The following is a 10999-nucleotide window of genomic DNA, read 5'->3' on the forward strand; positions in this document are numbered from 1 at the left end:
AAATGATAAATACACTAAAAAAACTTAATTTAATTTTAATTTTGATAAATTAATTTAATTGTGAAACTTAATTTAATTTTAATTTTGGTAAATTAAATTAAATTGAGTTTTAACCTGTAAATTTGGATTTTTATCCCTAATATTATTATCATAATTATTATAAACACACACACACACACACACATATATATATATATATATAGAAATATGTAACGTTGAAATCACTTGAAAATACTTATAGACATAATAGCATAGTGACTGAAAGAACATGCAGCTGATGATTTTCACAATTCACAAACAAGGACTACAGCCTGCAGGATGAGTAAAAAAAAGGAAGCCTAAGAGAGTTGAATGCTAATGCACTGGAAGTCACTGTTGCAGCAAACCCAACTATTACAGTTCAGGAACTAGACATAAGCTACAACATAAGCCATAGCACCATTCATCGTGAATTGAAAAGTCTTGATAAATGTCAAAAGTTGCAAAATGGGTCTTGCGTGAGCTCTCTGCAGACAATTGCAAACAACATGTTGATTGTTGTGCATCATTTTGATCTCATGAGTGGCAAATGCCTTTATTGAATAGAGACATTACTGGAGATGAGAAATAGATAATTTGCCATAATGTTAAGTGAAAACATCGGTGGGTCATTCATGGTGAAGATTCAACTCAGCAGCCCAGAAGTGGCTGGCATCCAAGGAAGGTTCTTCTGAAATTATGGTAGGATATGCATGGAATAATTCATTCCAAGTTGCTACAGGATAACCGAACAATAACGATCAATCTATACTGCCAAAAGCTAACATGTCTGAAAGCAGCAATGCATAAAAAACGCCCATCATTAATGATCAAAAATGAAGTCATCCTTCATCATTATAATCCTAACACTGCAAAAATGGCCAAAGAAGTTTGAAAGAAATAGACCTGGGAAATTATGCATCACTCACTTAATTCTTCTGATCTCATACCGACAGATTATCATCTCTTTAAGAGTTTACAAAACCATTTGAGTGGATTAAAACTTAATTGAAAAGCAGAAGCCGTAATTTCCTTTTTCCTTTCTAAAACTAAGGATTTTCTGAACCCGGCATAAAAAAACAAATGGAAAGTGGTCACAGAGGAGAATAGTAACTATATTATTGATTAAAGAAACACGATAGTTTTTTTATTCTTTTACTGAACCTTAAAAATCAGACAGAACTTTGTTACAACCTGATATTGTCTACTTATGTATAATATTGAATATAAATATACAGTTTATAGTCATGATGCTGCTGTTTTTAGCTAAGAGAAAATCACCTTAGATATGCTTTATTTAAAACACATATAGGAAAGAGACCAAAATTCCTCCTGGCAGTAACTCAAAATTATTGTCAATTATGTTTACTTGTGCTGCATACGGAGACAAAAATCTGTCCCCTCCAACTTATGGGAACCAGTAAAAAACACATTCGCTGATATTTCAAATAACTACTGGGCTAAATAAATATTCACTGAATGCAATTGAAACAGAATGAAATTAAAATAACCATTTATGCAGTATAATAAATGTATGTACATAATTCACAGGCAGGAGTTAAGCCTTGTCATGACTGAGTGTAATAATAAATGTGTGAAATTAATGGTTATCAAAGAAAAAGTCTAAGTAATTAACAATCAATAAGAATATGTAAATTATATTTTATTATTTGTTCAGGAGAAGAGCAAAAACAAAGCAATGTGTAAATCACTTATAGATAGTACCACCCAGATTGGGATGGAAGATGATGTTGTGTTCAGATTCCCAAACATTAATAATGATTGCTTTGTGGGATATTTGAAAGTAAAATAACAAATAACAGCAATTATAAGACTGCAGGTTAATCTTCAATATTAAATAAGGAAGGGTAACTGATGCTGGTTTAACCCCAAATATTTTGGTTGGGTTATTATTAATGCTGGTGAGTATTCTTTCTTATTTCAAGTAAAAAGTAATAATCATGTTCTTGGAGAAATCAATTCATAATATTCATTGCCAAATATCAAAAATATTTCATAACAATCTATATGTATCACACTGACTGAACAATGACAATAAAACTTGTTTATAATATAGATAACATAAGATAGGATTACAGTTTTAATGTTCGGATATAAGTAAAGGCAATTGATAAAAGTCATCACTATACTAAAGGGAAAATAATTTTATTTTAATACATTGCCCCTAATAAACACTCGTTGCCATGGTTAATGTCAGTACTGCATGACTGGCTTCCATGCCAGTGGTATGTGAAAAGCACCATTCGAAAATGGTCGATGCCAGTGCCACCTGACTGGCCCCTGTGCCAGTGGCATGTAAAAAACACCCACTACACTCTTGGAGCGGTTGGTGTTAAGAAGGGCATCCAGATGTAGAAACCTTGCAAGATCAGATTGGAGCCTGGTGTAGCATCCTAGCTTGTTAGTCCTCAAACTGTCCAACCCATGCCAGCTTGGAAAGTGGACATTAAACAGTGATGATGGGGATTAGGCAAAATATTTTTATTGAATGATATTACACAGTATGAGAACCAATTTGAGGTAGAAAAGTACAATATTTTTATGAAATCAGTAAGTTTGATGCTAAAGAGCAGTAATGCTTACCATTCCATAAGCTTTTGTTGTCTGTGCTCTAGACCCCTTCTTATCTTTAGTTTATACATCATATTAAATGATAATTTCTTCTTGACAAGAACAATTTTCAAGTAACTATTTCTATGGATAAGATCAAAATTGGTACCTCAAATCTGGGAAATACTCATCGGTTCAGCAATTACACAAGCATACAGTGTTTAGTATCTATTTACAGTAATGTAGACAAGGGAAATTATTAAGTTAAATGCCTTTACCACAGACAAAGTACAATGTTAATGACAACATATAAAACACTGACATTCCAGAAACTTTCAAAGTATTTTTTATTACCTTTGAACACAGCCTTCTTGATTGCCACATCAAAGTGTTCAGTTGACTGTATATCGTAGACAGTTAACAAGTTTAGTTGTTTCAGGGATTTAATCACATCATTAAACAGCTCATTTATCTCGTCTATTTTCAAATTTTTTTTGAATTTATGAACAATTTCATTTCTCATGTCATCTCTCAGTTTCTCTATTCTAGAAAGACAAATTATTTCAACTTTTTATAGTGATGGAAGAAAGTTGCATATAATGAATAATGTAAGGTCTACACTGATGTCACAAACAAGATATGTTAACTAGACTTCTTACCTTGGTGCCCTAATGAGAAATAATGTTATCCAGGCTACACTAATAGTAAAACAGATAACAAATGATGTTTCCTGAGGGACCTCACTCTTGATAGAACAGAGCTTAATCAAAGGAGTAAGGGTACCATCCATAATCTTTACAGGACGTCTGAGATTGGTGAGGAAAAGACATGAATAAACCACAATTCAGAGATTGTTGCTAATCAATTCTTAGATCTTGTAAATAGTTAACCTAGAAGTCATAGTGTGGGTAGGCCTGACAAGAAATAGGGAGTTCAGGGGTGAGAGTGATTGGCTGGAGTAAGATACAGACAAATGGATGTTGTTCTAATGAAGGAGTCTAGCAGAGGAGAGGAGAGCATGGCTTAATCAAGATAATGAGAAAAAGGAAGTGGTTCTATGTATGGAGTCTAGCAGAGCAGAGAGAGAAAATATATAGAGAGGAAAAATATAGAGGAAGAATATAGAGAGGAAAAACAAGTGGTTCTAAGACAAAAGTCTTACAAAGAAGAAAGAAAACATAGCTGGAGGATGATAATGGGAAAAGGAAATGGATCTAAGGATGGCGCGTTTAAGGTAGGGGTGAGATAGCATGGCTGAAGGAATATAGACAGAAGTGAAAGTGAAAGTGGTTATGAAGTTGAAGTCTAGCAGAAGGGAGCGAAAGCATGGCTGGAGAAATATAATGAGAAAAAGAAGTTATGAGAATGGAGTCTAGCAGAGAGGTGAGAGTGGATGACTGGAGGATAGTAATGAGAAAAAGAAGTCGTTCTGAGGATGGGGTGTAGCAGAGAAGCAAGAGAATGTTGCTGGAGGAAGATAGAGACCAATGGGAGTGGTTCTGAGGATGGAGTTGAGAAGTGAGATGATACAGCATGGATGGAGGGGAATAATGAAGAAAGAATGTGATTCTAAGATGGAGTCTAGCAGAAGGGAGAAGGAGTGTCACTGGAGGAAAATGGAGAAGAATAAAAGTGGTTCTAAGGAAAGTGTCCAATTGAGGTGGGGTGGATATAGCATGGATGGAGGAAGAGAAAGAAGAATAGAAGAGGTTCTAAAGATGGAGTTTAGAAGAAGGGAGGGAAAGAGAGAGAGAGAGGGAGGGAGAGAGAGAGAGAGAGCAGGCTAGAGGAACAGAATGTGTAACGAATGTGGTTTTAAGCAATGGAGTCTATCAGAAGAAAGATGATCATAGCTGGAGGAAGATAATGAGGAATGGAAGTACTTCTTGGAGGTGGAGAAGAGTGAAAGTAATGAAAGTTAAAGGAAGGAAGAAAGAAATGCAATGCTTCTCAGGAAGAATCCAGCAGTGGGGAAAGGGAGCATGGTGAATGGACGATTATGAGGAAAGTCAGTGATTCTAAGGAGCCGAGCAGTCAGAAGTGAACAATGCTGGAGGGAAAAAAGGAGCAGAAGATGTGGTTCTAGGGATGGGGTATAGCAGAACGAAGAAAGAGAACACAACTGGAGGATGATAAAAGGAAAATGGAAGTGCTACTAAATTAGGAGTCTAGCAGAGGGGAGAGGGTGCCTGTCTTTGAGAAATATGAAGGAAAGAAGTGGTTCTTAGGATGAAGTGTAGCAGAGGGGAGAAAGAGATTTTCTAGTGGGATATGTTCTTGATAAGAAGTGGTTGTTGAAATATAGAGATAAATGGCATTGGTTTTAAGGATATAGACAAACAGACAGGATAGGATACATGTCTGGAGGAAGATAATGAAGAAATGAAGTGGTTCTAAGATGAGAGGAGTGAGAATTTGCCTGGAGGAATATAGAGATGTATGAAAGAGATTCTTAGAATAGAGTCTACAGAAGGGAAAATGTGCATTACTGGAGGAAGATAGGGAGGATAGTAAGTACTTCTATGGATGGATTCGTGCAGAGGGAGCAAACAGGAAAAATACCTTGTGGAAAGGAATTGGTTCTAATTATGGTGTGTAACTGAGGGGAGATGTGCATGGCTGGAAGAAGACAATGAATAATGCAAGTGCTTCTTGGAGTGGGGAAAAAAGGTGAAAGCAATAAAAGTTGGAGGAGAGAGAGAGAGGGGGGAGAGAGAGAGAGATCATGGTTGGAGGAATATGTTGAGGTAAAGAAGTGTTTCTAACAGATGGCATTTAGAAAGGGACAGGGAACATGGCTGGAGGAAGTAATAAGAAAAGGATGTTCTGGAAGGTGGCAGAATGGAAAAAATAATGAACGTTGGCGGAAGATATTGAGAGAAAGAAGTGTTTCTAAGGATGGAGTCTTGAAGAGGGGTGAGAGAGAGCATGAGTGAAGAAATATAGAGGGAAATTTAATTAGTTCCAATGATGAAGTCCAGCAGAGAGGAGACAACATATTGGCAGGAATATTTTGAACAAAGGAAGTGTTTCTGTGGATTAAGTCTAGCATAGGGGTGAGAGAGCATGGCTGGAAGAAGATACAGGGAAATGGTATTGGTTTATGGAGTTTATCAGAGGGAACAGAGATCCTGGCTGTAGGAATATAATGAGGAAAGGAAATGGTTCTTTGGATAGTGTTTAGCAGAGGGGAGAGAAAACGTGGCCGGAGGAAGATAGTAAATAAAGGTAGTGGTTCTAAAGAAGGAGCCTAGCAGATTGGCTAGAGAGAGCATGGCTTGAGGGATACAATGGGAAAAGGAAATAGTTCTGGAAGGTGGCAGAATGGTGAAGAGAACAAAGGAAAAAAAAAACGAGAAAGAAAAGAACGAGGAAAGGAATTGCTTCCAGAAAATAGTCTGCCATAGTCTGCATGGCTGGAGGATGATAGAGAGAAACCAAAGTGGTTGTAAGGATGCAGTTGAGCAGAAGGGAGAGCATGGCTGATATATCATAGAAAGAAATGGAAGTAGTTCAAATGTTGGAGTTTAGCAGAGAGGGGAGAGAGATCATGCCAGGAGGAATATAATGAGGAAAGGAAGTGTTTCAAGGGATACAGTTTATCAGAAACACAAAAGAACATGGCTTGAGGAAAATAGGGAAGGAAGCAAGTCGTTCTATGGATGGAGTCTAGCAGAGCAAAGAGACTTCATGACTGGAGAAAGAAAATAAGGAATGGAAGTAGTTCTAAGGATGGAGTCTAACAAAGGGGAGAGAGAAAGAGCATTGGTGGAGGAATTTAATGATGGAAAGAAGTGATTATAATGATACAGTTTATGAGAGGGGGCAAAAGCATGTCTAGAGAACAAAAATAAGGAAACGAAGTGGTTCTTAGGATTGCATTTAGCAGAGGGATGAGAGATCATGCTTAGAGGAGGATAATAGAGCAAGAAAGTGGTTGTAAGGATGGAGTTTAGCAGAAGGGAGAGAGAGCAAAGCCTGGAGGAATGCAATGAAAAAAGAATGTGGTTCTAAAGATCGAGTCTAGAAAGGGGACAGTGAGGATGGCTGGAGGAAATAAAGAGGAAAGGAAGTGGTTATCGTTGGGGAGGCAAGTTGAAAGTAATGGAAGTTTAAGTAAAATAATGGGGCAAGTTAGTGGTTCTAAGCTTTGACTCTTGCAGAGTAGAGAATGAGCGTGCCTGGGAAGATAGTGGAATTGGAAGTGATTCTACTATTGGGGTCTAACAGAGCAGAGAGAGAGAACATAGTCGGAGGAAGGTAATTGGGAAAGGAACAGGTTCTTTCTATAGAAATTAGCAGATGAGAGAGGGAATATACTTGGAGGAAGATAATGATGAAAAGAACTGCTTCTAAGGATTTCATTTAGCAATGGGGACAAAAGGGTATGTCTGGAGAAGATAGAGGGAAATGGAAGTGGTTCTAATGAACGAGTCTAGCAGAATGGTGAACGAGTCTAGCATTGCTGAAGGAAAATAACGAGGAAAGGACGGGCTCTAACAGAGGGGAGAGAGAGAGCATAACTTGAGGATGATAATAAGGAAAAGAAGTGAGTTATGAATGGGGGAAGAAATGTGAAATTAGTGGAAGTTAGTGGAATAAAATAAGGAAAGGAAAATGTTCTAAGGATAGATTCTAGCAGAGGGGAGTTAGGGAATGACTGAAGTAAGATAATGATACATTGAAATGGTTCTAATATTTGTGTTGAGTAGGGAAGAGAGAGAGAGCATGGTTGGAGGAAGATAATGAGGAAAAGAAGTGTTTCTGAGAAGTACTGGAATGGAAAAATGACAAGAGTTGAGGTACATAATAATTGCCAGTAGAGGAATAATATCAGGCATAAGCAAGTGATGAGCGTAGGACATGAAATGTGAGGCAAAAGTTTCCCGAGGCAGTAATAATTGCAGTGAGGTAGAGTTTTTCACGTAGAAGCATGTACCAAAGAAGTTTTAGTTTATTAGTTCTGCTGTGGTGGGCAGGTTTTCTCAAGCACAGCAAGGTGCTAAATATCTTGGTCCTTTGTCATCTCCAACTTAAGGATCAGCAATTTGAAACTGGCCCCCAAAGCATTGTCCCTTGTCTTTCTGAGTCTCTTTCTTTGTTATGATGTGCATGTACACGTTGGTTGTAAAATAACATTACCCAAATATATATTTGGAATGTGGTTGTGTAGAATAACTTATTGCAGAATTATTATGTCCACAAGGAACGCACTCCGTATTACTCGAATGTAGGAACGATATTAAACCTACATATGTCGCACTAACAGAGTAACTAATAGGGTCGACCAACACGGTCAGCTGCCTTGACAGTTCACACAGTTCTTATTGAAATACGTTAGTCCACTTTCAGTCACGTAGGAGGGGCGTGTGCTCACGATTCTACCATATCCTCCTTTCCTAAGAATTAAACTCCGTAGGAGTTTAATATCTTTTTCGTTTAAGGTCTAATTCTAGTGCTTCGGTTCTTTTTCTTTTTCTGGCACTTGGACGTGTGGTTTCAATCTATTTAAGTGTTGGTACCTCAAACATATCCTAAAGCACTTCCTTGAGAATTTCATTTCTCGCGACCGTTTCTTCCGTAAATCATTTTCTAATCATTTACTTTCCGTAAATCATTTTCATTTTCTAAGTAGGTTTATTTCTTTCATGTTCGAATTTTTTAACTTTTACCAAGGATAACACTTTTCCAATCTCTTTAATAATCACACTACCCTGCCATATGTCTTTACTCTTTCTATACATTTTAAAGAAAACTATGTCAGCTATCTTGAGATATTTTGAATTATATTTATTGTTCGCCATTTTACTCGGTAACAACTTGGCAAAGACAAATCTAAACTTTCTAGCGAAGATTAATTCTGCAGGTAACATTCAAGACGGGGTTTTCGGATTAGGAGTTACTCAGTATACTCTTAGAAATTGTTGAAGTGTTAGATCATCCATTACTTCATTGTTCGCCTTTTTAAAACACTCTTAAAAGCATCGATAAAACAATTGTCCATTTGACATTGGTTGATACGTCGGTGTAGTCACATGTTAGATAACGAACATTTTACAAGATTTTTTGAACTCGCCTGAAGTAAAATAAGTTCAATTATCAAACACAATGGTATGAAGAATACCATATCTGGCAAACGATTCGTGTAAAAAGCTTACTGTAACCGGGGATGTTGGCTTTTACTGTTACCGTTTTGTGGTAGATGGTTTTGCTGCTAGGGAACAACCTCTGCATGCCTTCACTAGTTCGTCAATGTCATGGTCTATCGTTGGCCAATACACGTAACTTCTCATGAATGATTTTATTCTCAAAAATTCCTGGGTGGCTAATGTGAAATTTCTTTAGTATTCATTTCTGTAATGTAGCTGGCATTACTAATCCTTGTGTGTACATTAACACATAGTCACAAATTGAGAAAAGATTCGAATTTGTGTTGCGTTTAGCAAAACACATGTTTATTTCATTTTTCCAACCTTTACTATTTCTTTCATTTTCTAAATAAATTCATCATTTTCCGCTTTTAATTTTGTCTTGTAATGTAACTGATAATTCACATGTGACACTACATAGAATATTTTAAACTTCTTTTCCCGCTCGCAACGCAGAAATCACGGTATCTTCAAAAGGCTCAGTATTTTTCAGTATCAATATTGACAATCAGCGTGTCCTAAATGTTTGGATTGTATGAACTCGGCCTTAATTTAGTAATATGATAACCCTAGCATTGCAATCTGTTCACAGTATGGATAGGTATCCCTTTCTATGACCCATACATAGATAATAACGGACGATGATCACTCTGTAGTTAAAACTTTATACGGTGTAAAAGTCTATGAAATATTTACATGGAAAACACAATCGCTACAGCCTCTTTTTCGACTTGGCTGTAATTTATTTCAGCTGTAACCGCAAACGTGAGGCATGAGCCATGATCTTTATGATGGTAACATCTTTGTATTTATGAAGTATTACTGCTCCGATACCGTACTCACTGACATCTAAAGGTACTATAATCTCCACTGCAGGATCGAAATGTGTTAAAGACAAATCTGATGATAATATCTTTTTAATTTCGACAAACGCCTTCTGACAATTTTCAGACGATTTCCACATCATTTTTAGTAGATTATTTAGTATAGATGTTACCTAGTGCATATTTGGTATATAAATTTCATAATAGATTGTCAGTCACAAAAAAGCCTGTAAGGTAGATATACTTATCGGAGGGAAGTATATTTTTAATCGCATCTGCCTTCGACAGATCTGGTCGACCACAATTTTTATCAATGTTTTTGTCCTAAATACTTAATATTTGCATTTCTCCTTACTCAGTTTGAAAATGTAAACTCTTATTCTTTCAAAAACACATTTTACATGCGTGACATGCTGATCTCGAGATTCACTTTTAATTAATATATCATCCACGTAGGCCATTGCAAAGTCACACTCTTGATGGAATATAGCCAGAGCAACGTTTATGCCAAACAGAAGCCGAGTAAATTTCTACAGACATTTATGGGTATTAATTGCTACTAGTTTAGAACATTTGTCTTCCATTTGCATTTGTAAGTAAGCATCAGAAAGATCTAATTTAGAGAAAAATTTACCACAATTTAGTTTCGAGAAGATTTCTTCTGGGCTAGGTAATGGGCACTAATACTCTCTTAAATATTCTCTTAGTCCTGTCGAGAAATCTGCACAAACATATATTTTATTGTTCTTTTTTTAACGTACAATATTTTATTGTTCTTTTTTTAACTCGCCTACAGTGAGCAATCGTTCTTTCCAATCACTCCTATTTTTTACAGTCTGTCTAATTCTTTATTTATCTGTTCCAATGTTGCAAACGGTAAATTAACTTTGTGTTTGAAAACCGATAATGATTTTCTTTTACCTAAAAGTTGGCTTTGAATTTATTGCACTGACCCTACTCATCCGAAAAACCATCAGGAAACTACTTTATTCACTTCTTTTTAAAAACCTTCTACCTCTGTATTTGAACTGGCGCATGGCCCCATTACATTTTTACAAAACTTATTTATGTGCAAATCACATAAGTTGAACAGTTCCATCCAGTCAATCCCGAAAAGGTTGCTTGTATTTTTTAATATATAAGACTTCGCTTTTATAGTCTTACTGCGAAATGTAACGTTACAGATAATTTCGCCTTTAGAAATTGATTTAGTTCCTAAGACACCACGTGCAATCTTCAAGGATTTTTGTAGCATAGGTTTCCCGATGTTTTCCATGTATTTTCATTAATTAAAGTAATGTCAATACCTGTATCTAGTTCTTATTTTACATTTGTGCTATTAACTTTTACATCCATAAATTTCCTTTGCATCCCGTTTGTATTTCATGTCGCCGATAAAAACGGTGGCGTTATATTTCTATTGAACTCTTTTCTATT

The 10999-nt window shown here is 36.3% G+C and overlaps 1 protein-coding gene and 1 long non-coding RNA gene across 4 annotated transcripts in view; one reads left to right on the forward strand and one right to left on the reverse strand.

Annotated features, from left to right (window-relative positions):
- The window catches only part of LOC106881443 (transient receptor potential cation channel subfamily M member 2-like), a 405111-nt gene extending 401424 nt beyond the window's left edge, over positions 1-3687 (reverse strand). Inside the window, exon 1 of one of the 3 annotated variants that reach the window (XM_052974060.1) lies at positions 2944-3687. In XM_052974060.1, the coding sequence (XP_052830020.1) occupies positions 2944-3112 (169 nt within the window). In that variant the 5' untranslated portion in view covers positions 3113-3687. The remainder of the gene's footprint in view (positions 1-2943) is intronic. The other 2 variants (XM_052974058.1, XM_052974059.1) reach the window with 2 other exon arrangements.
- Positions 1-10999, forward strand: part of LOC128249695 (uncharacterized) — a 71451-nt gene that overhangs the window by 43443 nt on the left and 17009 nt on the right. The window lies entirely within an intron of this gene.

This window comes from Octopus bimaculoides, chromosome 17 (genome assembly GCF_001194135.2).
Source record: "Octopus bimaculoides isolate UCB-OBI-ISO-001 chromosome 17, ASM119413v2, whole genome shotgun sequence".
NCBI classification, from domain to species: Eukaryota; Metazoa; Mollusca; class Cephalopoda; order Octopoda; family Octopodidae; genus Octopus; species Octopus bimaculoides.